General features: G+C 46.6%; 1 protein-coding gene across 2 annotated transcripts; it reads right to left on the bottom strand.

Moving 5' to 3' along the window:
• Positions 1 to 27: 27 nt before the first annotated feature.
• Positions 28 to 25,519, bottom strand: Ifnar1 (interferon (alpha and beta) receptor 1). Of its 2 annotated transcripts, XR_384931.3 has the most exons (12): positions 25,135 to 25,519; positions 20,732 to 20,855; positions 17,742 to 17,920; positions 15,248 to 15,402; positions 15,019 to 15,160; positions 14,290 to 14,407; positions 10,948 to 11,147; positions 10,562 to 10,695; positions 8,782 to 8,929; positions 7,024 to 7,166; positions 4,547 to 5,496; positions 3,113 to 4,024 (listed from the first exon to the last, which is right to left on the bottom strand). XR_384931.3 is itself a non-coding variant. In NM_010508.2 (11 exons), exons 1-11 carry the CDS (start codon positions 25,205 to 25,207, stop codon positions 5,140 to 5,142), a joined length of 1,773 nt encoding a protein of 590 aa, NP_034638.2. In that variant the 5' UTR covers positions 25,208 to 25,336; the 3' UTR covers positions 28 to 5,139. The 2 variants fall into 2 exon arrangements, 1 of the variants encoding a protein (NP_034638.2); NM_010508.2 differs by having other exon boundaries at positions 28 to 5,496; positions 25,135 to 25,336.
• Positions 25,520 to 27,347: the final 1,828 nt, after the last annotated feature.

Genomic DNA, 27,347 nt, shown 5'->3' with positions numbered 1-27,347 from the left:
TTGTCACTATTATCAATCAACAAAGCATTTCTTGGGAACAAATATGAATTTATTATTTCCTTCTCTGTAAGGAAGATGAAAAGTACAAACTGTGTTCACCCTCTTAGTCTCTTGAGGTAGAGCAGAAGGGATCTCAGAGACAGAGGAATGAGAGACAGTAACACTTGGAAGGGACAGCAGTGTGGATCCAGAATGCCAGAATGCAAGTCCTGCTGTCAGGAACGGGTTGTAGACGGCACCTCTGCCTCACGGATTCCAGTTTAAAGGAGCAGCACCTGAGATCCAGAGTCCTGGTTCCGGTGTGTGTTAGGTTTGTCGATATACAACAGTGGGGCTCCAGACAAAAATATAAAAGGATGCAGACACAAAGGTGATGCATAGAAACACACAAACGTGGTTATTTCATTACACAAACAGCCAGAACAGTCATCTGCTTCAATTTCAGATCTCATTCATTCGGTAGCTGTGGGCACTGTCTGTGCCAGCGCTGCACTGTCACAGGGGCTGGGGGGCCACAGGGAGGAACTGAGACCCTGCTCAAAGAGCTTCTGCAATACAGAGGGAGGCAAACACCAAAGGACCAATGCACACAGGGACACACGGCTTCCATGGGGTTAGGGAAGGCTTTGTTAACACGTTCCCCAGGTCTCCAGAGAAGTCCGAGGCCATCTGAAGCATCACAGGCTCTGGGCTCTGTATTTTATATAGTACCTATATACATGCACACATACCTCTACACCTGTACATATGTGTACGACAGGCTCTTGCTATGTGGCTGAGGTTGGCCCACATTCCTAGGCAGCTGGGATGAGAACAAGCCAGGCACACTTGTGCCTGACCTGATTTTAAATGAACATTTTCATAGGTTATAGATTTCTGCCCAGGCTCTAAATGATTACATTTAAATGATTACATATGTAATGAGTCTAGAACAGCATTTCTCACTGTAGACGTCACTGTGATAGGTACGTCGTGGCAATTCTAGTGGAGTGCAGCCAGCTCCCCTGTGTAGCTGTGCTCACAGGCCTGTTGCTATTTACATGTGTCTGTGAAAGCACTGATTTCTCATGAGGCTTTTACATGAATCTTAGACGGCGCTCAGCTTCTCCAAGAACTATCAACATAAACAAAGTGCCCTCAAGTGCATGGTCTTTCTTTTCTTTTTTCTCTTTTCTCTTCTCTTCTTTTCATTTCTTTTTTCTCTTTTCTTTTCTCTCCTTTTCCTTCTTGTCTTGTCTCTTCTCTTTTCTTCCTTCCTTGCTCTCTCCTTCTCCCTCTCCCCCTCTCTCTCTTTATAGAGGAGCAATTTGGAAAGAGCCTCAAACATACGGGTACAGGGGAAAAAATTCCTTAATAGAACACCAATGGCTAATGCTGTAAGATCAAGAATCGACAAATGGAGCCGGGTGTGGTGGTGCACGCCTTTAATCCCAGCACTCGGGAGGCAGAGGCAGGCGGATTTCTGAGTTCGAGGCCAGCCTGGTCTACAAAGTGAGCTCCAGGACAGCCAGGGCTATACAGAGAAACCCTGTCTCGAAAAAAAAAAAAAAAAAAAAAAAAAAAGAATCGACAAGTGGGACCTCATAAAATTGCAAAGCTTCTGTAAGGCAAAGGACACTGACAAAAGGACAAAACAATACCAACAGATTGGGAAAAGATCTTTACCAATCCTACATCCGATAGAGGGCTAATATCCAATATATACAAAGAACTCAAGAAGTTAGACTCCAGAGAACCAAATAACCCTATTAAAAAATGGGGTAGAGAGCTAAACAAAGAATTTTCAACTGAGGAATATCAAATGGCCAAGAAGCACCTAAAGAAATGTTCAACATCCTTAGTCATTGGTGAATTACAAATCAAAACCACCCTGAGATTCCATTTCACACCAGTCAGAATGGCTAAAATTAAAAACTCTGTTGACAGCAGATGTTGGTGAGGATGTGGAGAAAGAGGAACACTCCTCCATTGCTGGTGGGAATACAAGCTCGTACAACCACTCTGGAAATCAGTTTGGCCGGTCCTCAGAAAATTGGACATAGTATTACCTGAGGACCCAGCTATGCTACTCCTGGGCATATACCCAGAAGATGCTCCAACTGGTAAGAAGGACACATGCTCCACTATGTTCATAGCAGCCTTATTTCTAATAGCCAGAAGCTGGAAAGAACCCAGATGCCCCTCAACAGAGGAATGGATACAGAAAACGTGGTGCATTTCCACAACAGAGTACTGCACAGCTATTAAAAACGATGAATTCATGAAATTCTTAGGCAAATGGATGGATCTGGAGGATATCATCCTGAGTGAGGTAACCCAATCACAAAAGAACACACACAATATGTACTCACTGATAAGTGGATACTAGCCCCAAAGCTCCAAATAACCAGGATACAATTCACAGACCACATGAAGCTCAATAAGAAGGACGAGCAAAGTGTGGGTGCTTCTGTCCTTCTTAGAAGGAGAACAAAATACTCACTGGAGCAAATATGGAGATAAAGTGTAGAGCAGAGACTGAATGAAAGGCCACCCATAGATTGTCCCACCTCGGAATTCATGCCGTACAGCGTTACCAAACCAGACACTGTTGTGGGTGCCAAGAAGTACATGCTGAAAGGAGCCTGATATGGCTGTCTCTTGAGAGGCCCTGCCAGAGCCTTACAAATACAGAGGTGGATGTTAGCAGCCAACCACTGGACTGAGCTCGGGGTCCCTAATAGAGGAGTTAGAGAAGGGACTGAAGGCATTGAAGGGGTTTGCAACCCCAATAGGAAGAATAATATCAACTAACCAGACTCCCCCCAACCCCCCACTGCCCCAGAACTCCCAGGGACTATGCCATCAACCAAGAAGTACACATAGCTCAAGCTGCATATGTTGCAGAGGATGGCTTTGTCATGGATCAATGGAAGGAGAGGTCTTTGGTCCTATGATGGCTTGATAAATAACCCAGTGTAGGGGAATCAAGGGCAGGGAAGTGGGAGTGGGTGGGTGGGTGAACACCCTCATAGAAGCAGGGGAGGGGGGATGGGATAGGGGGCTTCTGGGAGGGGGGTAAATCAGGAAAGGGGATAACATTTGAAATGTAAATAAAGAAAATATCCAATAGTAAAAAAAGAAAAAAAAGGATGTATTTATTATTTTATATATGAATACACTGTAGCTATCTTCAGACACACCAGAAGGGGGCATCAGATCCTATTACAGATGGTTGTGAGCCACCATGTGGTTGCTGGGAATTGAACTCAGGACCTCTGGAAGAGTGGTCAGTGTTCTTAACCACTGAGCCATCTCTCCAGCCCGTGGTGTTTCTTTTTTTCAAAAAGGTTTGACTTCTCTGTGTACAACTGTCTTTGCTTACATGTCTTTGCTTACATGGCCTTGTGCACCCCTGGAGTCTGAGGCAACCAGAAGCACTCTGTGGGTGCTGGGGACAGAGCTCAGATCCCAGACAAGAGCAACCTGTGCTCTACCCGCTGAGCCAGCTCTTCAGGCCTGTGTGCATGGCATTCCTTAAGAACATGTGCCTGCACAGGAAACCCCGGTCACACCAAAAGCAGGCGGTGTGCCGTGAAAAGGGTCATGGAGGCTGTCTTGAAGTGTGCAGGTAGAACTGCTCGCCCAGAAGGCCAGGCTCAGGTGAAGCCCCCTCCTTACCCGCTGCTGCAACCGATAGCTGCTTTGGGCTTCACCCTGAAGACCTGTGTCACAGTTGTTGAGAGATGAAAGAGTGCCAACTAACAACTTCCCGCTAGCATCTGGGCCTTCCTTGGCCACGTCCTCGGAGGTCTTGTTTCTTCACAGGCTGTCCTGGCAGAAGGAGCTTTTCCGCCGTGAACAGGGCTGGGCCGTGCTGGGTAGAATTATTAAAGCGTGGCACCAGATTTGAGTTGTGTGGCCATTTTTCTGGGTATCAGCGTGATTGCAGACCGCGATGACCATGCCCTCTACAGAGGAGCTGGAGTCCTTCAAGTACAGGAACCTGCAACATTTAGCCAAAAGGCTGGGTCTCCGGGCTCCCCTGTGGGCAGACAAGCTGTTCAGAGCCTTGAAAGCACACCCGAACCCAGAAACCGGGCAAGAAAATAAAACTCAGGATGAAAATCAATCTGCATTCTCTCTCTGTTGAGGAGACTGAGATACAAGGTAGTAGTGAGGAGCAAGCTGTCTACCCCAGTCAAAAGCTCTTTTCTATCAAAACTTTCAGACGTAATTTGTGTAGTGTCTCTTGTGTGCTATATCTGAGAATATGTTATCACCTAAAAGTTAAAAAAAACAAAACAAAACAAAAAAACCAAGATTGATTACAAAGGCGCAGTGCAGCGAGCAACAAGCTCGATTGGGGCAGGGCTATGACTCCTCTCTCTTCCTTTTTGGCCTGCAACTGAGTCTGCCCTGGAGCCACCAGCACTGCTGGATGTCCTGCCTACCGAAGATGCTCATGGAGCATTCATCTAAGGTCACTTATAGGCGCCTGCAGGCAGCACTGTGCCGTCGAAGCTGTTCCCTCACCCCAGGACCCAACACTTTGTTTTTTAAGTACCTGGAGCTGGGAAGGGACCTGAATAGTGCCGGACAGAGGACAGGGTTCGGCCTGGTTTTATAAGTACCACGGGAAGGCTACAGAGAGCAGCACAGGGCCTTCACACAAACACTGACTGGACACGGTCTTCTTTCACCATCAGGTTCACTAGCTTCTCTCTTACTGAATGGTTCATGCCTGCTTTTTGTCCCTGGCATTTTCTAGTTCTGCAAGTACTAGAGTACAACGGGCACACCCAGGCCACACTGAGATCTTAAACAACGCCAGCTCCTCCAGTTAGTGTCCCCTTTCTCCATGGTTTCAGTGACTTCTGGTCAGAAGCCACGGCTGTGGTGAGGTATGGGTTAGGAAGCGCGGCTGTAGACAATGGTACCTGTGACACACTGAGGGGCTACGGCAGGATTAAAAATCGGAATGTTCTAAATGTCACCTAGAGGACAAACACCGAGACAGAACCACCAGATGCCTGACATCAGTGAGCCTCATCTGTGGCACAAACAGCACCCAGGGCTTCCAGCTGGCAGCAGAAGCTGGCAGCCACTTCAGATAAGTCTGTCTCCTCCACACGGCCCCCAGCCTGGGCCGAGCACCTGTCAGCAGAGAAGAGCTGGCTCTGTCCTCAGGGCTGGGCTCTGAAGATATTTTTCATTTCCCAGGAAGCAGGTCCCGTCTTCCAAGGTCCCAGGAGGGCTAGGCACGCTGCATGGCCCCCCGCAGGGAGCTTTGGAGAGCACAGCTTGGCCGCTCTCGGTGCCCACACTCTCCTCCTCTTCGTTGGAATAGTTGCCCGAGTCCTGGCTGGTCTGTGAGCTGTACTTCCTGAGGTCCTCCTCAGGCGCGTGCTTTACTTCTACAGCGACCGTGTCTGTATTCTCAATGATGAAGCATCTTTCCGTGTGCTCCTCAGCCGTCAGAAGTACAAGGTTTTTTGAAGGCGGCTCAGAGAAAAACTGATGGTAAAAGGGAAGGAAAACAGGTTGTTTAAAATAAACCCTGCATCTCCAGCTCTAGCTTCTGTTTTATGTCCAGCCTTTCGGAGTGTGCATCACGACATATGAGCTATCCCGGGAATGACTGTGAGGCTCAGAAGGCACAGCAGGCCACCGGGCTCAAGGCCATTTTTGGGTAAACCTGTGAAGAATCCTCACACAGGCACTGTGCTGCCAAGGGTGGGTTAGGGGTGCTGGGATCACAGACATTTTGAAGTGACAGCCCAGTTCTCTTGCACTCAAAAGCACAAGTGAGAGACGGAGGTCACCCTGTTGCCTAGGTGGTAAGGGGCTGGTTATACCTGTGTCACAGCTGTAGCTATCAGAGCACAAAGGGGAATTAAAAACTCTAGCAGGCGGCAAGCATGTGCTGAACTCTGAACTCTGGGCTTCTACAGCTCATGGCCTAGCTTCTTTTACAGAGCTTGCCCAGTGTTATGCCCTGGCTCCCAGGATCTAGGGCAAGGCCTTCCCCACTCAGTGCCATCATTTCAGGTGCTATCATCAGAGGAGTCCTAAGCAAAACACGCAAGCACCATGAAAGGAACTCATGGCTTTTGTTATTCCTGTTTCTGTGACTTCATCTAGGGCACCACGTGAAGACAGATGGATCATAGGATTTATGATATGGTATGATAAATCTCACAGATGGGACATGGCAACAAAAAATGCCACAATAGGCAGAGACAAGACATTATTCAGACTGTAACATACACTTCATTACAACAGCCATGTGCTGCTGCTGAGAGCAGACTATGGGAACAAGGTGGCCCCTTGTCTCAGATTGAAACATGTTTATCTCAAGTGTCCTCCAAGACTGACTGTCTTGGAGCAAGCTGGCCTTCTAGCCCTGTGACCAGGACATAGGAGAAGAGCAAGAAGGCACCGAGGTCCCTAGTGACTATCCCCTTGTATCAAGTGCCTGTGTGGGAACAGGAAGCCGGAATGAACAGTGCTCCCTGGTTATTTCCTGGAGAGGTCCTAAGTGCCAGAGTGATGTTGTATCACCTGCTGTCCACGTTCACTCCTGCTGCTGCACACTTCAACGTCCGCCCTGAGGCTGACTCCAGCTGCTGCAGACCACTTCTGAACACACCAGCTCTTCTGCATTAAGTCACTGGTTAACATTCTCAAGCGTGTTTCAGAGGCAGGGTCTCACTGAGCAGCCTCTGACCCTCAATTCACCACCATGCCTGGTTTGGGGCAGGGCCGCTCTCTAGCCCTGCTGGCCTAAGCCTCTTTTGTTTCTTGGAGATGCAATCTGCTACTCAGCTCATACTGGCCTCAAACTCACTGCAAATCTCCTACCTTAGCTTCCTGGGTTTTATAAGCATGCACTACCACACCAGGCTTCTAATGTCACTGAAATTCTGCACAAACAATCACACCAGACTGACAACTTTTTGGATATCAAGAAAGCAAATATCATCTGCAGAATCCAAACATTTGCTCCCCATTTCCTAGTGGATGACAGGGAGAAAAACATACCTCATCAATACTGCGGGGAGGCTTGAGTGGTGGGAAGCACACATGACACAGGTATTTCCAGACGCTCCTCAAAGCATAAAGGACCATGACAGAGAAGAACACAACACCTAATCCAGTTATAATCCAGATCGTGGAAAAACTTCCTAAAATACAAACAGTATGAGCGTCAGCACATTGCTTATGAGAGCAGCCATACGAGAGGAAATGCAGAGTGGCCTGAAAACCAATTTTGGGCACTTGGTGCACTGCGGTGGTCAGTGACAGTCACAGGTGACGATGACCTGAGAACTGACCCTGGAGATGAAGACATGACCTGTAAGAACAGAGGTCCCAACAGCTGGTGTCCCCAGCCCTGCACAGAGCAGAACTGGCAAGACAGTTGGTGTCTAAGCCTCTTCCTATTGCTACCAGGAAGTAAACTACTAACAAGACTGAGCACAGGTGTATCCAAGCCTTCTTAACAGACAGCTCCACTTCCTCAAGTTCATTAAAGACATTACAAGTGAGTGCTCTGACTGCTCACCAATGATCAATAACTAGTAGCAGTGAATTATTTAACACTAGATGAGAAAGTAAGCAACAATAAGCACGGACCACACCAAGCACAAGCACAATCCCCTGCCAGGGACTCTGGTGGAGTCAGCTTGACAAAGCGAACGCTGGGAAGCTGGTTCATGAAGCAAAGAGTTTCAAGGAAACTCCCTTCCCGGGGGCCTGGCATTTTCTCCCTAATCTATATAAACCATAAAATTAATTTTTCCATTCCCGCATTAGTCTAGTGTATGGATCCACGTGCACTCTATATAGCTTTACCTTATAGTAAATGCCTTTTAAGATTTTATTCTAACATAGCTAAAGCCTTTTCCCAGTGTTCTTAGACTCCAGATAGCAGCAAGGAGCTTAACCCATTCAGTAGCTAATAAAGCACTAGCCATTAATTCAGTGTCTGAAAATAGAGTCTAATATTCTCACTGAGATAGAAATGCGTATTACAGACTACATTCCATGCCAAGAGCAAATTAGTATACTATACTGAAAATGGATAGTCTTCAGATATAGATAAGAATTAACGAGGCCTAGAGAATTTTGTGGTCAGTGACACTACATTATTCTTGAGGTGTGTCAAGAGTTAACTACCCTGGGGCTATTAACTCTAAGAGTAAAACTCTTGCCTGGCAGAAAGTGCTAATCTCTAATGTAAACATTTATCTGGTCCCTACAAATTCCCTTTGTAGTCACTCCCCTTGCATCTGTGCTAATCTCTAGTGTTATACATTTATCTGGTTCCTTTTGAAGTCACTCCTTTTGCACCTGGAAAAATTCAATGTGCCTTGTTCTGCAATTTATTCTGTATTATAAAAGTCTGATGCTCGACTGGAACATTACATTCAGATTCAACACCTCTCTTGTGTGTTTGACTGATTTTTGTCATTTTTCATCCTAATCTCTGCCCATCTACTCTAGAGACTCTTTCCTACGCAGGCACAGGGGACCAGAGGGCCTGCGGCAATCCCCAATCCCGAAGGCCTCAGCTGGGTTATTCCCCATCCCACAGGCCTTGGCTGGGTGATCCCCAATACTGCAGGCCTCAGCTGGGTGATCCCTCATCCCGCAGGCTGTGGCTTGGTTCACTTTGGATTCCCTGTAGTTCAGAAAGGAAACCTTCTACTATCTGAAGCAAAGAAGAAATTCTTCGTAAATTCCAATGCAGTATTTTTATCTCTTTCAGCTGTATTAAAAACATCTAGAAGATCTCACCTGGACGTGTTTTCTCACACAGCTTTTCACTGAAGTTGCTGGTCTTATTCAGCAGGGCCCTGAAGAGCACTCTGGCCTGGACACAGTACACAGTCAGCGGCTGCAGGTTCTTGAGGGTGAACTCTGGGCCATCCTTCTCCATGCTTATCTACAGACACAGTAACAACAGTGATCAAATTCAGGCCTCATAAAGTCAGATACAGAATATGGATTTTCTGGATTCTATTGATATTCACAAGAAGTCTCTTCCAAGTCTCACCTACTTGGTTGTCTAAGCAGTATAAGTTTGTTTTAAGTAGCCCATTATAACCAAATCAGAGAGTGAAAAACCTGCTGTTAAAAAAGCGTAAGTGCACCCCTGAGATTCTCATTCTACAGGCACTAGCGGGTTGGCTTGTTTTTACTGCCATCGTGTTATACCGGGGAGGACAGTTAAGAATATGGGTTCCCTCCGGCCCTGCACTGCTCACAGTAGCTCCCAGAGAGCCTTGCTGCTTTGTGTGAGTCATTTCACTGGCACCTATTTCTCCATGTGCTTACAAGGGGAGGAGAATCATCGTTCTGTAGTGGTCAGCCATGGCAACGACAGTGCTGGGTAACAAAACATTCAGCAGCTATGACAGCATTTTCCCACGAGGCCACAGACTGGCTGGGGTAGTTCCAAGAGCTGGCCACCAGCATCACCCTCTTTGTCTTCTAAGAATTAATTCTGCCTCCACTGAGTGCCAGCTGAGGACAGGTGAGAACACCACTTGTAGGCACTTGGTTGACACTACTCTGAGGAAGTGCTGGACACCTCAAAGAGCCTAGTGATGCTAAGTGTCCTGTAAATAAGGACAACTCTAGCACAGGAATTACCTGGCTCAAGTGTCTCTAGTGCAGAGAAGCCTTAGCCTTAGAAGAACACTTGGGAAAGTGTAATAATGGTTCTAATTCAGCAGTAGGAGGCTCAAGATATAGTTGAAAATCAAGATGGCCTAGTACATAAGGATGCTTGCTGCAAAACCTGATGACTTAATTCAATCCCCGGGAGTTATAAGGCAGGAGAGAGAGCTCACTTCCACAGCTTATCGTCTGGCCGCCATGAGTGTCCTGTGATGAACATATAGTACATAAGCAATTGTCAACACACACGCGCACACGCACATTCACATCCTCACACACACACACACACACACACACACACACAAACACGTACATTCACACATATATACACACACATACTCATGCAAAGTCATTCACACACACACACACACACTTACACTCACATCCTCACACACATTCACACAGATTCACATACATATACTCACATACTCACGGAGAGTCACTCACACACACACACACACACACACACACACACATCCTCCCACACATTCACACATACACTCACACACACACATACACTCATACACACACACGTACATTCACACATACACACACATATATTCACACATACATACATTCACATACTCATGCACAGTCACACACACACACACACACACACACACACACACACACACACACACACACATGCTTGCACACACTCCTGTATATTCACACACAGAAAAGTCAGGCCCAGATGCAGGCGACCTGTACTGTCATGCAGACCATGGAAAAGGCTGACATTCGCTCTACTGCAGACAGGCCACCATCAAGATTAAAAGGCCTCCCAAACCTTAGAGCTGTGACTGCTTGCTCTTGCCCTCCCTCCCCCACTAACTTTCTTTCCCATCATCACCGGTATGAGGCTAAGTCACAAAGTTCCTGGGTAGCTTTTTACCTTAGTATTGGAAGTGTTTTCCCAAAAGATGATTTCGTAATTGAGTCCATCACATGTGCTGTCCTGACAGTTGACATAAACAAGCAAGGTGTCACTCATGGCGGTGACAGTAATGACCGGAGGAGGAGGGAGAACTGGGGAAGAATGCAAACAGAAATTGCACACTAAGACACCTTCAAACAACCTTCCGGGACTCGCCCTACATGAGGAATTACACTCCAGAAAGCGCTTGCTATACAGCAGGCATGGACCACACCCACAACCTCAGCTCTCAGGAGCTCAGGCAGGAGGACTGCCATAAGTTTGAAGCTACCCTGGGCTACACCGTGAGTTCCAGGCCAGCCTGGGCTACAGTGTCAGACTGTCTCAAAGAAAACTCGGCTTACTGTGTTTTTGAGAATCAATAAACTTCTCTTCAGACCAAAAGGATGTGTGATTTCCCTCTGAGGCTTGTACATGGAGAAAGAACGTTCCTGTGTAGACAGTATCTTGAGAAAAGACACAGTGCGTAGTCTGGACATTTGCACAGGTTGGTATTGGTTTCCATTTATCTGAACGGCTTCCAGAACTGCTTTTTGAATAGCCACTTTGAAAACAGAAAGCAAAAACAAAATCCAATCCAATCATGAATTAATTCACTATGTACTGAGGCTCTATAATACCTAAGACACTGTAGTAAGCACTGTGGACCTGAGGGCAGTTTCCCCACTTAGGGAACTCCTGGTACAATGGAGGAGACACAGATCCCCAACAAAGGAAGGCCACGGGTGCTCTAGAGTGTGTGGGGAATTCCCAGTGAAGTGGCAAGCTGTTCTTCACTGTGTGTGTGTGTGTGTGTGTGAATGCGTGTGTGACTGTGTTTGCAGGCGCACGTGAGTGGTATGAAGACATGAAATAGACGACAGGGGTCTTCCTTGATTGCTCTCCACGTGACTGAGACGCAGACTCTTCCCCAGCTTGCAGCTTGCAGATCTGACCAGTCTAGCTAGCCAGCTTGCCCCAGAACTCCCCGTGTGACTCTCAAGTGCTGGAGTCTCGGGTGCTGCCACACCTGCAGGTTTTACCTGGGTTCTAGGGATCTTAGCTCTGGTAGGTGCTTTTGCTGCTAAGTCGTCTCTTCAAAGCAGAACATATTTTTTAAGCAGGTTATTATTAAAAGGCTGATATACAAATTCAGAAATAAGTTACTAAAAATATTCAAAACTCACCTTGTCCTATGCCCTAGCTAGTTTCATGTGAACCTGATACAAGCTACAGTCATCTGAGAGGAGGGAACCTCAGCTGAGAAAATGCCTCCAGACCGATCATCCAGGCTCTAAGTAGACAAGCCTTTAGGGCATTTTGTTAATTACTGACCTATTGGGGAGGACCTGGTCCACTGTGGGTGTGGGGATCCCTGGGCTGGTGGCCTCGGACTCTGTAACAAAGCAGGCTGAGCCTCAGGAGCCAGCAGTGAGCAGCACCCTCCATGTCAGTAAGCAGCACCCACCATGGCTCTGCATCAGCTCCAGCCTCCAGGCTCCTGTCCTGTTTGATCTGAGTTCCTGTCCTGTCTTCCCTCAGCGATGGACTCCAAGATGGATGTGTGTGTGAAATAAACCCTTTCCTCCCTAATTGGTTTTGGTCACAGTGACTCACTGCAGCAATAGTGACCATAGCTGAGACATCCTAGTTACATCGTACCTGCTCTTGCAGCTCCATTCAGCCATCACATGCTACAGTAACTACCTAACCGCATGACGCGCATGCGTTCACCCCAGGTCCAAGGTCAAAGTCTTCAAGCTGCTAGCTTCAGAGTGGCTATAATGGGAACATTTCTGTCACAAAAGCTGTCTAGCACTACAAACGGGACTGTTCCCTTGTGGAGAGATGCTTGCTGTGCTGACACAGCCCTGCAGGAGCCCATAGCACTCATCTGTGCCATCCATTACAGAGAACATCCCACCAAGGGTGAGCACTTGGCCAGAGAGCACAGCTCAAAGCAAGCGTACAATACCTGAGACTGGCCATATATAGCTTCCCCAACAGACTCCATGCCACCTTGCCTCCAAGAGCAAGATTCCCAACCGTTCTCTTAAAGTTCTGTTTCCTTAAATCGCTTCTCTCTGTCCAAATATCCCGTTCCTCTAGCAGGACACCCTCCTACCAGGGCAGACACTGTTCTAGGACATCCCAGGTTCCCTCCTCCTCAGGGGCACACTCCCTAGCATCCCCCCATAGAGTGTACACAACCTGAAGAGAAGGGGCTGCCCTAGGGTGCATTATCTGCCAAAGAGGAGGGGAGTTTGAAGCAGCACTTAATGGTCCAATCCACCATTTTGGATGAATGGAATTTAATGTCTCTGTAGTGGACATGACCTCTGAGCTGAACCCTAACACAGCTGTAAAGGCCATATGTTAAGGTAATGTCTTGTGCACTGTCTTTGTATTATTCATATGTTGACTTCTCTACCAGAGATTTGAGTACAGAGATTTGAGACTTTGGTCTTGTTAGTGTATGAAGCATCACCTGTCTCAGTGTTTTGTAAACACCTTTCCCCTCATTTTATTTCTTTTTTTAAAAAAAGATTTAATTTTATGTATATGAGTACACTGTAGCTGTACAGATGGTTGTGAGCCATCACGTGGTTGCTGGGAATTGAACTCAGGACCTCTGCTTGCTCTGGCCCTGCTCGATTCAGGCCTGATCACTCTGGCCCAAAGATTTATCTATTGTTATATGTGAGTACACCATAGCTGTCTTCAGACACACCAGAAGAGGGCATCAGATCTCATTACGGATGGTTGTGAGCTACCACGTTCTTGCTGGGATTTGAACTCAGGACCTTCAGAAGAACAGTCAGTGCTCTTAACAACTGAGCCATCTCTCCAGCACCCCCCCACCCCCTTTCTAACTGGTTTAATAAAGAGCTCAATCGCCTACAACAAAGCAGGCAAGGATAGGCGGGTCTTCCAGGCAGAAAGGAACTCTGGGAGATTTGCCAGCCAGGCTCCAAGGAAGAAACAGGTACCATGACTAAAGGAGATGTAATTAACGGGCCACATGGCAGAACTCAGATTAGAACAAATGGGTTAAAGAAGTTATACAATGAGAAATAGCCTAAGCTAAGGCCTGAGCTATAAGTAATGACTGTCTCTAGGACAGTCTCATCCAACAGCCTCTGATGGGCTGCCTCATCTCTACAGCTTCAGGACATGGCTTCTGTCCACAACCTCAGGACCATGCAGGAGAACGTTTGTATGAAACCATCCTCCTCAGTTACACATTATTTTTCTTTTCTTTGCACCTGAGCCAGTGTGCGTGTGTGTGTGTATGCGTGTGCGTGTGTATGCGTGTGTGTGTGAGGCACACATGCACATCCAGCTACATGTGATGTATGTACCAGTGCATGTGCGGGAATGTGCAGAGGTCAGAGGTGGCCGTCAGGTATCTGTCTCTGCTCTGGCAGTTGTCCCGTCAGCCCCTGGAGCAAGGAACCTACATGCAAGTCCGTGCTTCCCAACGCACCGCACTCAGCTCTCAGCCAGCCACTCTGTGGAAGCCTCTGCACACAGAAGTCACGTGACCACACGGCAGACTGGGTAAGGAACACAGAAGTCACGTGACCACACGGCAGACTGGGTAAGGAGCACAGAAGTGACGTGAGCACACGGCAGACTAGGTAAGGAACACAGAAGTGACGTGAGCACACGGCAGACTGGGTAAGGAACACTGGAGGAGGACTTACGGAAGCCACTGTGCCCTGAAGAGCACGTCTGCAGACGCAATGTAGTCCCATTTCAGGACATAGCTCTTGCCTTGGGCATCCACTTGGAGATTTCCTGGCACAGGCATTTTATTTGCCACTAGAAGCCAAAGAATACATACATTTTAGAGCTAGTGATACGGAGCCACATTTATCTAATTTGACTTTAAGAGTTAAAACATACTAAATTTATAACTAAAGCCATGACCGGGCCAGCTCCCACCCTGACCTTAATCACTGTCCCGGCTAGCAGTGTCTCAGGCTGTGTTCCTTGTTAACAAATTCATGTCCACTGGGGAGGGGAGGGCGCAGGGTGAGGGGTGGAGGGACACCAGCCACTCTGCTAAAAGCTATGCTAGGTATTATAGGTAAATAAAAAGCATTTACCATATGAGAAAAATCAACTTTTGAGTAGAAATTTCATAGCACTGAGACAAAAATTGCCAGGAAAGTGATTTTTGGACTCTGTAAGTGCTGTCACCTTCTCTCCCGTCTCCTCCCTCCCTCCCTCCCTCCCTCCCATGTGTGGTACTGGGAATTGAACTAGGACAAATGTCCAACCACACCCCTAACTCAGTGGTTTGCTTTAGTGACTATTAAGCCATTGTGAAACCTTATCATATAAAACAGTTCAGGAATTAAGAGGAGAAAATGCCCCAATTAAAATGCTGAGGGTACTCGGCTACGGAATCTAACACGGTTCTTCATTACCTGTGGTGCTTATACACTGCACAGTGCTGTAATTGCTGTGTTTCTTAAGTGACGGATGTATTGCTTTAACTTCTAAACAGTAAGTAGTCTCTGGCAAGAGTTCTGGTATCTTTTCTACATAATACGTAGAGTTAATAGTTTTCTATAAAAAAAATTTAAAAATAGTCAAATTTTAGAATTCTTTCACCTCTATTTCTCTCACATCAAACAGGTAAAAACAGAAACTTACTTTGTCACTGGAAGACTTCTGCCAGATTCGTATGGTGTAACTGAAGGAAGGTTTCTCCAGTGCCCACATGTTCCCGTCTTGTCCGGGAGGAGAGATGTGGACTAGTATGGCTTTATCTTCAGCTTCTAAACGTACTTCTGGGGGGCTCATGTGAGCTGTTGACATCAAAGAACAATTACATAACTACAGTAGTATCATTCCAAAATGTTAATAATAAACAATGTTTCCCTGGTGTAGTAAGACAGACAAAAGTCCCACGTGCATTTCACACTTTGGGAAGACCTGGCAAGAGCAACCTGAAGAGAGATGCATCTATGCACCAAAGAAAACCAGGTAACTCTGACAATGGCAGCAAATGCTGCCTCTGGTAAGTTACCAGGAAAGCTGTTCTGAAACCTCCTAGTAGAAGCAAACGCATGGCGGAAAAGCAGCCCAGGCCCTGTGGAGAGCATGTGAAGTCTCTAAGATAGGACAGTGAAGGGTATAGGGTGGGTGGGAGGGGCTGAGGTTGGCAAAGAGCCAAAATCCCATTCAGATTTAGAATCATCAGCCTGGCCAAGGGATGAGGAAGCAGGATGGTCAGCAAGGGATCAGTAAAGAGAAGTGCCTTGGTAAAAACATAGGTGCCATCTCTGCTATCCTCACGTGATGGGTCAGGCAGAATGCGCCAAGGCATTGTCTGAGTTACTTTTCAATTGCTGTGCCAAAGCTCCATGACCAGGACAACTGATCAAAGAAAACTGGGGCTCATGGTGGTAGAATCTGTGACCATCAAGGGAGGGGAACAGGGAAGCAGGCAGGCAGACATGGTAGTAGAGTAGTATATGAGAATTTACACCTGACCTATAATCAGGAGGCAGAGAGAGAGAGAGAGAGAGAGAGAGAGAGAGAGAGGGCAAGCAAGTCAGAGACCAAGAGCACGGACTAGGAATGACATGGCTTTTGAAATATCAAAGCCAACTCCCAGTGACACAGTTCTACCAAGGCCATACCTCCATACCTCCTAGTCTTTCCAAATAGTTCCACTAAGTATTCAAATATATGAGCCCATGCTAATCCAGATCATTATAGGTGTATATACAAATATACATTATAGGTGTAGAAAAAGGCTAAAGATGAATCCAGGGTCTGAGCTTGAATAAATAACCAGCTGATGTCATTCCCACAGCCAGGTGAGGGCTGCGGGAGAGACTGAGTGCCCCATTTGACCATTTTTATTGTGGGATGGCTTCTAACATGAAGGTACACACTGAATAGAGACTGTACCAGTCTTATGCTCAGAGGGAGGACTGGGGCAGGAGATGTAATTCTGGGAGTCAAAAACAGTTTCATGGCCACCCCTTCTCTGCCCATCCTTAATATCCTGGAGAAGAGAATGAAGAAAAGAAAAAAACAAAAAACAAAACAAACGGAGCAATCAGGAGACTGAGGAGCAAGCAGTGACCCCGGTGAGCCAGGAAGTGTTTCAAGGGAAAGGAGCCATGTCAAAGGTGTGCCCAGAGACACCAAGCGGGAAGCCTGGGCATGAACCTATTAGGAGGCACGGCTGCTGACTTCTGTAGCACGTGAGAGGGAGGGACGTGGCAGCAATGAGAAGCGAATGGGGGTGACAAATTGGATGCATGTCACTGCGTTGTCAGACAGGACAGGGCAGCGTTTCCCTTTACAGAGATGCTGAGAGCTAGAGAGACAGTTCAGCAGCTAAGACATCTGCTGTTCCTTCAGAGGAGCCACATTCAATTCCTAGCTCCTTTGTCAGGCTGTGCCTAACTCCACTTCCAGCAAATGTTAGAGCCTCTTCTGGCCTCCCCCAGCCCCACATATGTGTAGCATACACATCTCACATATGCATAAATAAAAATAAAGCTTAAAAGAGAACCTGAGGCTGTCGAAGGGCGTCTGATTACATGGGTTCTATCTTTTCACATTTAGCACATTGACCATTACAAGAGTAGAATGAAAAAACTACTGGGTACATCGTTAAAATATACACTTTTTTGTTTGTTTGTTTTTGAGACAGGGTTTCTCTTGCTGTCCTGGAACTCAGAGGTCTACCTAACTCTGTTTCCCCATGGCTTGGGTTAAAGGTTTACACAACCACAGTCTGGCAAAAGTACTTTTAAAAAAGAAAAACAAACAAACAAACAAACCCCCAAACCCCAGAAACATGAAGGCATGAAATTGCTCTACTTTAAAAACAAAAAACTCATTCCCGTGGACTACTCAGCCTCTGCAGTAAGTTACACACATGTCCATTGTGTGGATAAGAGACAATCCGAGTGAACATGCCAATAACATCTCTGAAATCCGAGGAAAAGAGCCCTGGCTTTATGGACCTGCTAAAAGGCTCTTGATAACCACACGGGGAAAGCCACTAATACAGAAGGCCAGGGAAGAGGCCTCTGCAGAAGGGAGCTGCACCAGAGAACTGCGCTTGTAATGCTCATTAGAGAGGAAGAGAGGAACAATATAGCCAGCCATGGCGGCTTCTTACCTGTGTAGAATGGAATAAACGGATCAACCTCATTCCACGAAGATGTGCTGTTCCCTTCCTCTGCTCTGACACGAAACTGTGTTTTGATATACACATTTGTGTCCAGTAAAGAGAATTCACACTTGGTCGTTGTAGTATGTTGACATTCAGGCACTTTTAACCACTTCGCCTCGTCTTTTCTTTTAATAATAACAATAATAATAAAAAAAAATCGGAATGAGCAAATGTATACATGGGCTTTTAAAACGTGTTTTCTATTCACCATCATAGTTAGGTTAAGAATGTATCTCCTGGGCTGGTGAGATGGCTCAGTGGGTAAGAGCACCCGACTGCTCTTCCAAAGGTCCAGAGTTCAAATCCCAGCAACCACATGGTGGCTCACAACCATCTGCAACAAGATCTGACTCCCTCTTCTGGAGTGTCTGAAGACAGCTACAGTGTACTTACATGTAATAAATAAATAAATAAATAAATAAATAAATCTTAAAAAAAAAAAAGAATGTATCTCCTATGGTGAGTGTCACTGTGCTGATGGAGCGAACCTGAGTGAAAGGTCAAAATTCCCCCAGATGAACAATGGTTGCCTCTAACAGGCTGGTGACAATGCGCAGCCAATTTACGTCATGGACTGTGTCCAGTGCGTGTCCAGGGGTTGTCACGTGGAGGACTGGAGAGGCCACTGCCATTAGAGACATGTCTCAAGCAAGTGCCTTTCAAGGTCTAAGTGAAGCTTCGGGACTAAGCCACTCATTGCGACTAAGCCACTCATTGCAGGGTCGCCAGGAATCCACCTCCTGAGACCTGGAAGGTCACTTTAGACCACAGCCCACATAAGGAGGCAGCTTCGTGACGACGGAAGAGAAACATCTGGGAAACATACAGTGGCAGTCATACTAAGAGAATTTATTTTGCTTGAGATGATGCCATGTTAACATCTTTCTGACTCTGATTCTTCTTTGATACATATGAGCCAAGTTATTACTTGAATGATTAGACATTTCTTAAATTTTTTTTTTTTTTGAGACAGTTAGCTATCGTGGGACTGACTCTATTCACCAGGCTGGTCTGGAACTCAGAGATCCATCTGCTTCTGACTCCTGAGTGCTGGAATTAAAGGCATGCACTTCCCTCTGCCCCAGCAATTTAGTTAATTTTTAATAGTTTTTGCTTCAATCTTCTGAGTGGTTACATTAATACTTCAAGGAAACAGAAATAAATGATCCATACGACAGAAGCAGATTCGGCTGCCTTGAGCCATGATAACTGTGTGACTTCTGGGAAATGAATCTGTATTTCTAGGCTTTAATTTCCTTATTGAAAACTTAGGAATTGATCTGATATTCCTGTTTGAAACCTATAGGAATAGACTATCTAACCTTCGGGCGACAGACCTTAGCACTTTGTGGCCAACTTTTCCTCTGCCTTTCCAAAGCCAATTATTGTCTGTTTGCTGGACTCTTTAAGTCTTCAATGATTCTTTTTAAAATTATGTTTGAATGTGTCTGTATGTGGGTGTGCATACATTAGTTACTGTGGGTACTTGTGAGGTCAGAAAATTGGGAAGCAGCTGGGGCTGATCTTACAGGAGGTTGAGATTCTGGCTGTCTGCTCTTTATTACAGGGTAACTTCATGGGTTTCTTCAATATCCTCACTCTACCTAAGCCAGCTGGTGGGTGAAAAAAATCCCAACCTACGTCAAAAACCAAGTGGTATCAAAACTGAAACCTGCACACAGAAAACTCACTAGAGGTAAAACGGGTGTGCACAGACACACTCAGGAAGCTATAAGATCATTATCTCCGTTTAGTAACCAGTGGGTGCAGCTCTGGGTCCTGACTTGGAAAGTGCTCACAACTCCTTTCTTCCCTGCTGACTCCATCCTACACAGGGGACCAGACGAAGCCCCAACACTAAGCAGGAGATGGAGGGCTGCCCCTCCCGTGAGCCTGCCTATCCTCCTGGAAGATGGGAAGTAGAAGGTCAGTACTGAGTAAGAGTCTGTGGAAATCCAGGGTCAACAATACTGATGTGGCTGACAACACTGGGGCTGGAGAGATGGCTGCTCTTGCAGAGGCCCTGGGTTCCGTTCCCAGCACACAGATGGCTTACAACCTTCTGTAACTATAGTTCCAGGGAATCTGATGCCCTCCTCTGACCTCCACAGGCATTAGGTATGCAGATGGTACACATCCATACATACAGGCAAAACACATACATAAAATAAACCTTGACATTTTTCTTTCTTTTAGGTTTATTTATTTATGTCCATGAGTGCTTTGTCTGCATGTATGTCTGCATACCAGAAGAGGGAATTGGATCCCATTACAGATGGTTGTGAGCCATCATGTAGTTATTGGGAATTGAACTCAGGACTTCTGGAAGAAGAGCCAGTGTTCTTAACTACTGAGCCATCTCTCCAGTCCATGAGCTAAACTTGTAATTTAGAAAAGAAAAAGAAACCACTGTGTGTGCTGGAAATGACAGGAAAACTAACCACAGTTGCTTGGGGGCCTGTTTCAAGGCCCATCATGGCCCTCGGGGACTCTCCTCTCAGTGCAGACAGCTGAGGTGCTGCTATACATTTAGAGTATGTGTGACATCCATGAAGAGAAGGTCTCCTCAAGCCTCCTCAAGACAGACAGACAGACACACACACATACATACACACACACACACACACACACACACACGCAAGCGTGCACAAATACACCACAACATGAATGGAGGTCAGAGGACAACTTGCAGGAGTTGGTTCTTTCTCTCCATGTGGGTTCTGGAAATCCACTCAGCCTGTCAGGCGTGGGGCAAGCACTTTTACTTGCTCGGTCATCCACCAGCCCTTCATCTCAGCTCAGTCTCCACGGAGATAAAGTTACAAACATTATGTGCAAGAGACATAACATTTCCTAGATTGAAAACAACCAAATGCTTCCCACATTAAAAGGAAATTATGACACCTATCATTCCAGCAAGCCAATCAGTCACCTACGTTCGATATTCTGCTGAAAAGGTCACACTGCCCATTGACTCTCCGTGGCTGCTCCACTTTAGGGTGTAGTTGTCATCTATAATGTAGACGTCTATATTCTCAGGAGGTTTCAGATTTTCTCCACCTATAAAACCAACAAGCAACAAATTATTACTTATATGCTGTAAAAATATTTTATAAGTTGTTATTAATCACATCAACAACATCACTGAATGCACTCATTTCATTTTTTTTTTCCTGCTATGATGCCTACAAACCACAGTAATGACCAGTACGGTACAGAAACCCCAGGGTAATAGTGGCACATGTACCTTGGTAACTACAGTTCTCTAGACTTAAGATCTGCTCAGTAGGACAGAGATTGTGACTGGTATTGGAACCCTGTCAAATGCCTATGGCTGGTGACAGCAGGAGTCTTGGAAGAGAACCTACCATTTTCACTTTACTAAAGCCAGCATAAGCACTAACAATATTCTAAATACTTTTCCTTCTGCCCACAAGTAAGTATAGTTCTCATACATTGTCTTAGTTGGGGTTTCTATTCCTGAACAAAACATCATGACCAAGAAGCAAGTTGGGGAGGAAAGGGTTTATTCAGCTTATACTTCCACATTGCTGTTTATCAACAAAGGAAGTCAGGACTGGAACTCAGGCAGGTCAGGAAGCAGGAGCTGATGCAGAGGCCACGGAGGGATGTTTCTTACTGGCTTGCTTCCCCTGGTTTGTTCAGCCTGCTTTCTTATAGAACCCAGGACTACCAGCCCAGGGATGGCACCACCCACAATAAGCCCTCCCCCATTGATCACTAATTGAGAAAATGCCTTACAGCTGGATCTCATGGAGGCATTTCCTCAACTGAAGCTCCTTTCTCTGTGATAACTCCAGCTGTGTTAAGATAACACACAAAGCCAGCCAGTACACATCATCAAAGAAACTTCTCTTTGCAACAGATGGAGACCAGAACAGAAAATATGAGCCCAGTCCCTACTGATTCACCTACAGTTCAGCTCCTGCACCTACCGCTCAGGGATCATTGTGGAGGAGGAGGCTGAAAGACTCTAAGAGCCAGAAGAACAAGGATTTTGCTGTGAGACTCTATCTCCTGGAAATGTCAGAGGCTATACCCATAAAGTCTCATCTATGTGACTGCCTAGCCATGGACCAAATAAGCACACGACCAGCCAACATGTTAATGTGAAAGGGAAAACCTCTGGAGGCCTCAATCCTTGGCAGGTGGGTAGGGGTGGCGGTGGACTACAGGCAACTGAGAGCAGGAAAAATAGTCTCCTCCAGGGAAGAAAGAACACAGAGCTCAGTTATCCAGCATCAAACGGACAGCCCTGGAAACATACACACAAGTAGCATACAGACTGAGAAGGTTGTTAACCATTTATTTAGGAATACAGATGAACACATACACACACATACACACACACACACACACACACACACACAGAGCAAGAGTTTGGTAAGAGAGTGGGTTGGTGGTGGAAGTGGTGTGTTATGTGGGAGGGTGTGGAAAGAAGAAAGGAACCTGGGACATAGCATAAATATATTTTAATCTCGGGAAATAACAATTGTATTTTTAAAAATTTAAATTAGATGTATGTGTTCTGTTTTATGTGAGAACGTTTTGCCTGCATGTGTCTATGTACTCCATGGAGGGCAGGGGAGGGTGTCAGATCTCCTACAACTGCACTTATAGGTGGGTGTGAACCACCAAGTGTGTGTGTCAGGAATTGAACCCAGGTCTTTTGCAAGTGTAATTACACAGTCACTAAACCATCTCCAGACCCAGGGCAGAATTTATTCAAACATAGGAAAGTATACAGCAGCCCCCTCTGACGTGGGAGTTGTAGCCCAAGACCTCCAGTGGATGCCTCAGACTGCAGTTAAAGAGTCCAGCTCCGGGCTGGTGAGATGGCTCAGAGGGTAAGAGCACCGACTGTTCTTCCGAAGGTTCAGAGTTCAAATCCCAGCAACCACATGGTGGCTCACAGCCATCTGTAACAAGATCTGACTCCCTCTTCTGGAGTGTCTGAAGACAGCTACAGTGTACTTACATATAATAAATAAATAAATCTTAAAAAAAAAAAAGAGTCCAGCTCGATCTGGATTCGTTCCTACGTACGTATGTACACAGTTATGACAACGTTTAACAAGATAGGCCCGATAAGATGATAAAAATAAATATGGCACACTGTGATTACAGTGGAGTTGGGGTGACAAGGGACATTATTAGACAAATAAGAGGGTTTCTAGAATATAATAATCTCTATGATTTCACTGGTTATCTGGACATCCTGGACAAAGGGAAGATCCCCATCCCAGGGAGGACAGCGAGGTTTCATCACCATACTGCAAATGGCATACAGCTGAAACATGAGGTACACAGACCTCTGTCATTGCTTTATCTAGCTGTATCGAGCCTTTATTAATATATAATGCCTTGTCTCTCATAGCCTTAATTGTGTGGGTTAGACACTTCCAAAGAAGCTACATCACGATAGGACACTTCAAGCAAGGACCATAGTTAGACAGCTTCTTCCTCCAATAGGAGTGAGAGCTCAGGCCCATCTGCACCTCAGGCACGAGGAGGCTTGGGAAAAAGGCTGCTCCAGAGCCTTCAGAAACAAGTGCCACTGCTGGTCGTTTGAATCTACCAGTCATGGTTTGAATATGCTTGGCCCAGGGAGTGGCATTATTTGGAGGTGTGGTCTTCCAACTGTGGGCGTGGGCTTAAGACCCTCACCCTAGCTTCCTGGAAGCCAGTCTTCCATTAACCACCTTCAGATGAAGACGTAGAACTCTCAGCTCTGCCTGCACCATGTCTGCCTAGATGCTGCCCTGCTCCTCCCTTGATGATAATGGACTGAACCTCTCAACCTGTAAGCCAGCTCCAATTAAATGTTGTCTTTTATAAGACTTGCCTTGGTCATGGTGTCTGTTCACAGCGGTAAAACCCTAACTGAGACACTAACCTAACACTTCAAGGACAAGTAGGTAGAGAATAGACCTGTGACTCTTCCGAGAACAGGCCCCCTTACTCCTTTAACATGTATGTCTCACATTTCAGAATAAATTTTTTAATTTCACTGCAAAGCAGAGTCACTCCTTTGTGTTAAAATGTGATGTAAAGTCCTTTTTGTGTGACACTGATGCAACCATGCCTGCTTATCAAGGCAAGTTTTTTAAAGACTTTCTGTATGTGTATACGTGTTCTGCCTGCACATTTGTGTGTGCACCACATGTGCCCCATAGCCAAGGAAGTCAGAAAAGTGTATTCCAATCCCCTGGAACAAAGCAGGATTTAGGGAAGGTTGCAAGTCACCAACTGTGTGCTGGGAACCAATCCAGGTCCCTCTGCAAGAGCAATAAGTGCTCTTACCTGTGAGCCGCCTCTCCAGCCCGAACGAGGCTTTAACTTTAAAAAGTGTCCTTTAACGCTATGTCTGGCTCCACTGTTATCTCCTGTTTTGAAAACTTCTGCCTCAGACTATCATGTCATGTCGCCTGTCAAGCTTCTACTCCAGAGGGTTACAGAACTGCCTCTAGTTACATCCTATGTAAGAGGATGCATCTGAGATGTCTGAATTTCTTTCTTTTCAGCCACCAGGAGCTATCCATCAAGTCTCCCCACTCTGAGTTGTCAGTTTCTCAGTGCTGTCTATGCTAAGTGCACACTACCACTGAGCCACACTTCCAGTACCACCAACGGAGTCTTTGATGTCATCCCTAAACTGACTCTATCCTGTTATCCGTATCCTCTTAGCTTGATCTCCAGTCCAACTGTTGGGATTTACTGATTCTGTGCAGAAAGAGCAGCAAATGTGCTCATGAGATTAACAAAAGACCCAAGAGCATTTGTAGCAGTTACAGTATTCTGTTCATAATAGTCTTTTTCCGATTTACTGTATATGTGTGACCACTTTGCCTGCATGTACATCATGCACGTCTAGCCAGAAATGGGCCATCTTCGGGGTGAGACTTGGGGCAATCACTTACTTCCCAGATATACAGATTTCTAAGAGGAATCAGAACTTTCCTCCAGGAGTGAGGCTAGGTCGTCTTTTTTAGGTTCCTCACATCACTATGAAAACTCTTGTCTCTCCCCTTAGTGGGCATTCTCCCGATGTAACTAGCCCAGTGGTTTCCTGGTTTTGACTTCGGGCCGGTTAGGGGGCCTCTCACCTCACTCCTCTCAGCCCGGGACAAACCGCACTAGGCTGGGAGCGCATTTCTGCTGCTGTCTGGTCTCCCGCCCACCAGCAGCCCTGAGGCTCGGCCCGGGTAGCGTCCTCAGGCTGAAGAGCGGCGCAGGGGGCGGGCGTCGCGGACTCTGGTCACCCGCGCCCAGCTCTCCCTCCATGGTGCCCGGCCCTCGCACAGGCCCCTCGGCTCACCTGCAGCTGAGGGTAGCACCCAAGGCGCCCCGGCCACCAGCACCAGGGCCGCCGCGCCCACGACAGCGAGCATCGTCTTGGGAGGCCGGGCGGCGGCTCACATTCTCCTCCTTCTCCTCAGCAGCACCGCGGAGCTGGAGACTACCTCTGGGCAGCTAGGCCCTCCGCGACGCCCCGCCCCCTCCAGCGCCCCGCCCCTTCCGTGAACGCCCCCGCCCCTCCACCCAGCACAGCTTCTCCGCTGACGCCACGCTCTCTCCGCGAGCAAGCGGCTCGGAAAGTACCGGGCGCGGTCCAGTCAAGGCCTGGGGACTTTGAGGTCCCTGCCACGCTCCGCCCCCACTTCCGGAAAGACTGCCCAGCATTGTCCTTAGACTCCTGAGAGGAAAGCGGGGTGCAGTCAGTGCGCCTGCGCAGCCCCTCCTCCTTCCGGGCTCAGCTTCCTGTTTTTGTCCGGAGGGGGTTCGGAGGCGTTGCCCCGGGGGTTACTAGTCCACTGGCTCGAATCCTGGTGTGGGGATCCCTGGAGGCCGTGGATCAAATGACTCTGGGACCTGGAAGGCGCCGGCAACACTTTTATCTCAACTGCACAAGATCTTTATACTTGATTCCCTGATTTTGTGGGATGGTTTGCTGTTGTGACTCGCTCAATCTTTGGGTTTTGAATTATGCAGCGTTTGGATCTTTTGTCTAATAATGTGGTTTTAGGCTGGTTTTATGTGTATGAGTGTTTTGCATGCATGCATGCATGCATATATGTGCACCGTACATATATGCGTGCCTGGTACCCATGGAGGCCAGTAGAGCGCAGATACCCTGGTATTAAAGTTACTGATCTTCCGAGCTACCATGTTTGTACGCCAGTCCTCTGCACGTGCCCTTAAACCACTGAGCCCTCTCTCTACCCCCTTAACTCCGTCTCTGTCTGATTACTATCTTATAAAGAAACTTATTTGTTGGGCCGGGCGTGGTGGCGCACGCCTTTAATCCCAGCACTCGGGAGGCGGAGGCAGGCGGATTTCTGAGTTCGAGGCCAGCCTGGTCTACAAAGTGAGCTCCAGGACAGCCAGGCCTATACAGAGAAACCCTGTCACGAAAAACCAAAAAAAGAAAAAAAAAAAAAAAAAAGTAAGAAACTTATTTGTTATGCCGGGCGTGGTGGCACATGCCTTTAATCCCAGCACTTGGGAGGCAGAGGCAGGCGGTTTCTGAGTTCGAGGCCAGCCTGGACTAGAGAGTGAGTTCCAGGACAGCCAAGGCTCCACACACAAACCCTGTCTCAAAAAAAAAAAAAAGAGTTCCTCTCTGCTTCCTCACCATCATTCGTCAGATTTCTTGTCAGCCATTCTGACTAGGGTGGGGTAGAATGGCAAAGCAGTGTCAGTGTGCATTTTGCTGGTGGCTCAGGACATTAAGTTCTTTAAAGATAGTTACTGGGTGCATATTTCAGCGTTTGAAAACTGTGTTCGATTTATTGGGCCATTTGTTCCTGGTAGATTCATTTCCTTATTTTCTGAAGTTCTTTATGAATTTGAGATATCAGAGCCTTGTCTGAGGTATAGCTGGACAGGCTTTTTGCCCATCCTGTAGCCTGTGTGATGCACAGATAGTCTCCCTTGATGTTCAGCTCTGTAACTTCATGAATCTACTAATCCCATCTGTTGAGACTTGGGGTTAGTTACCATTCAGAAAGTTCTTGCCTCCCCAGTGTCATGAACAGTATTTCCAGTGTTTTTGGCTACAAGCTTCAGGTTTTAAAGTCTTTGATCCACTGGCTGTTGTATAAAGTGAAAGCCATAACCTCATTCTTCTGCAGGTGGATGTCCAGTTTTGCCAGCACCATTTGTTGAATCCCCATGGTTTTGCCTCTTTTCTCTAGAGGCGGGGGGACACGGTTTGCCAGCTTATTTCCAGGTCCTCTGACCTGTTCCATTGGCCTTCCTGTCTGTTTTTATGCCAGTATTAGACTGTCTTTCTCTCTATACCTCTACCGTATAATTTGAAGGTATGTTTTATGTTAGGACTGCTTTGATTATTAGTAAGTTGTTTGTGGTTCCATATGAAGCCATAAATTATTTCTATTGCATTGGAAATATAATAATAGAATTTGATAAATATCCATTAAATCTATAGACAATTTTGGTAGTACAGACGTTTTCACATATTCTGCCAATTTGAGAGCAGGACAGACCTTTTCATTGTTTAATATCTTC

Source organism: Mus musculus, chromosome 16 (genome assembly GCF_000001635.26).
Source record: "Mus musculus strain C57BL/6J chromosome 16, GRCm38.p6 C57BL/6J".
Classification (NCBI taxonomy): domain Eukaryota; kingdom Metazoa; phylum Chordata; class Mammalia; order Rodentia; family Muridae; genus Mus; species Mus musculus.
This window is presented reverse-complemented; position numbering and strand designations above follow the sequence as displayed.

Excerpts from the sequence above, each read along its gene's own strand:
- Ifnar1 (NM_010508.2), bottom strand. The coding sequence starts at position 25,207 with ATGCTCGCTGTCGTGGGCGCGGCGGCCCTGGTGCTGGTGGCCGGGGCG. Across the intron at positions 17,921-20,731 it reads TTTTCAGCAGAATATCGAAC|AAAAGACGAGGCGAAGTGGT; the intron begins GTAGGTGACTGA and ends TATTATTAAAAG. Across the intron at positions 5,497-7,023 it reads CTCCCCGCAGTATTGATGAG|TTTTTCTCTGAGCCGCCTTC; the intron begins GTATGTTTTTCT and ends TTTTACCATCAG.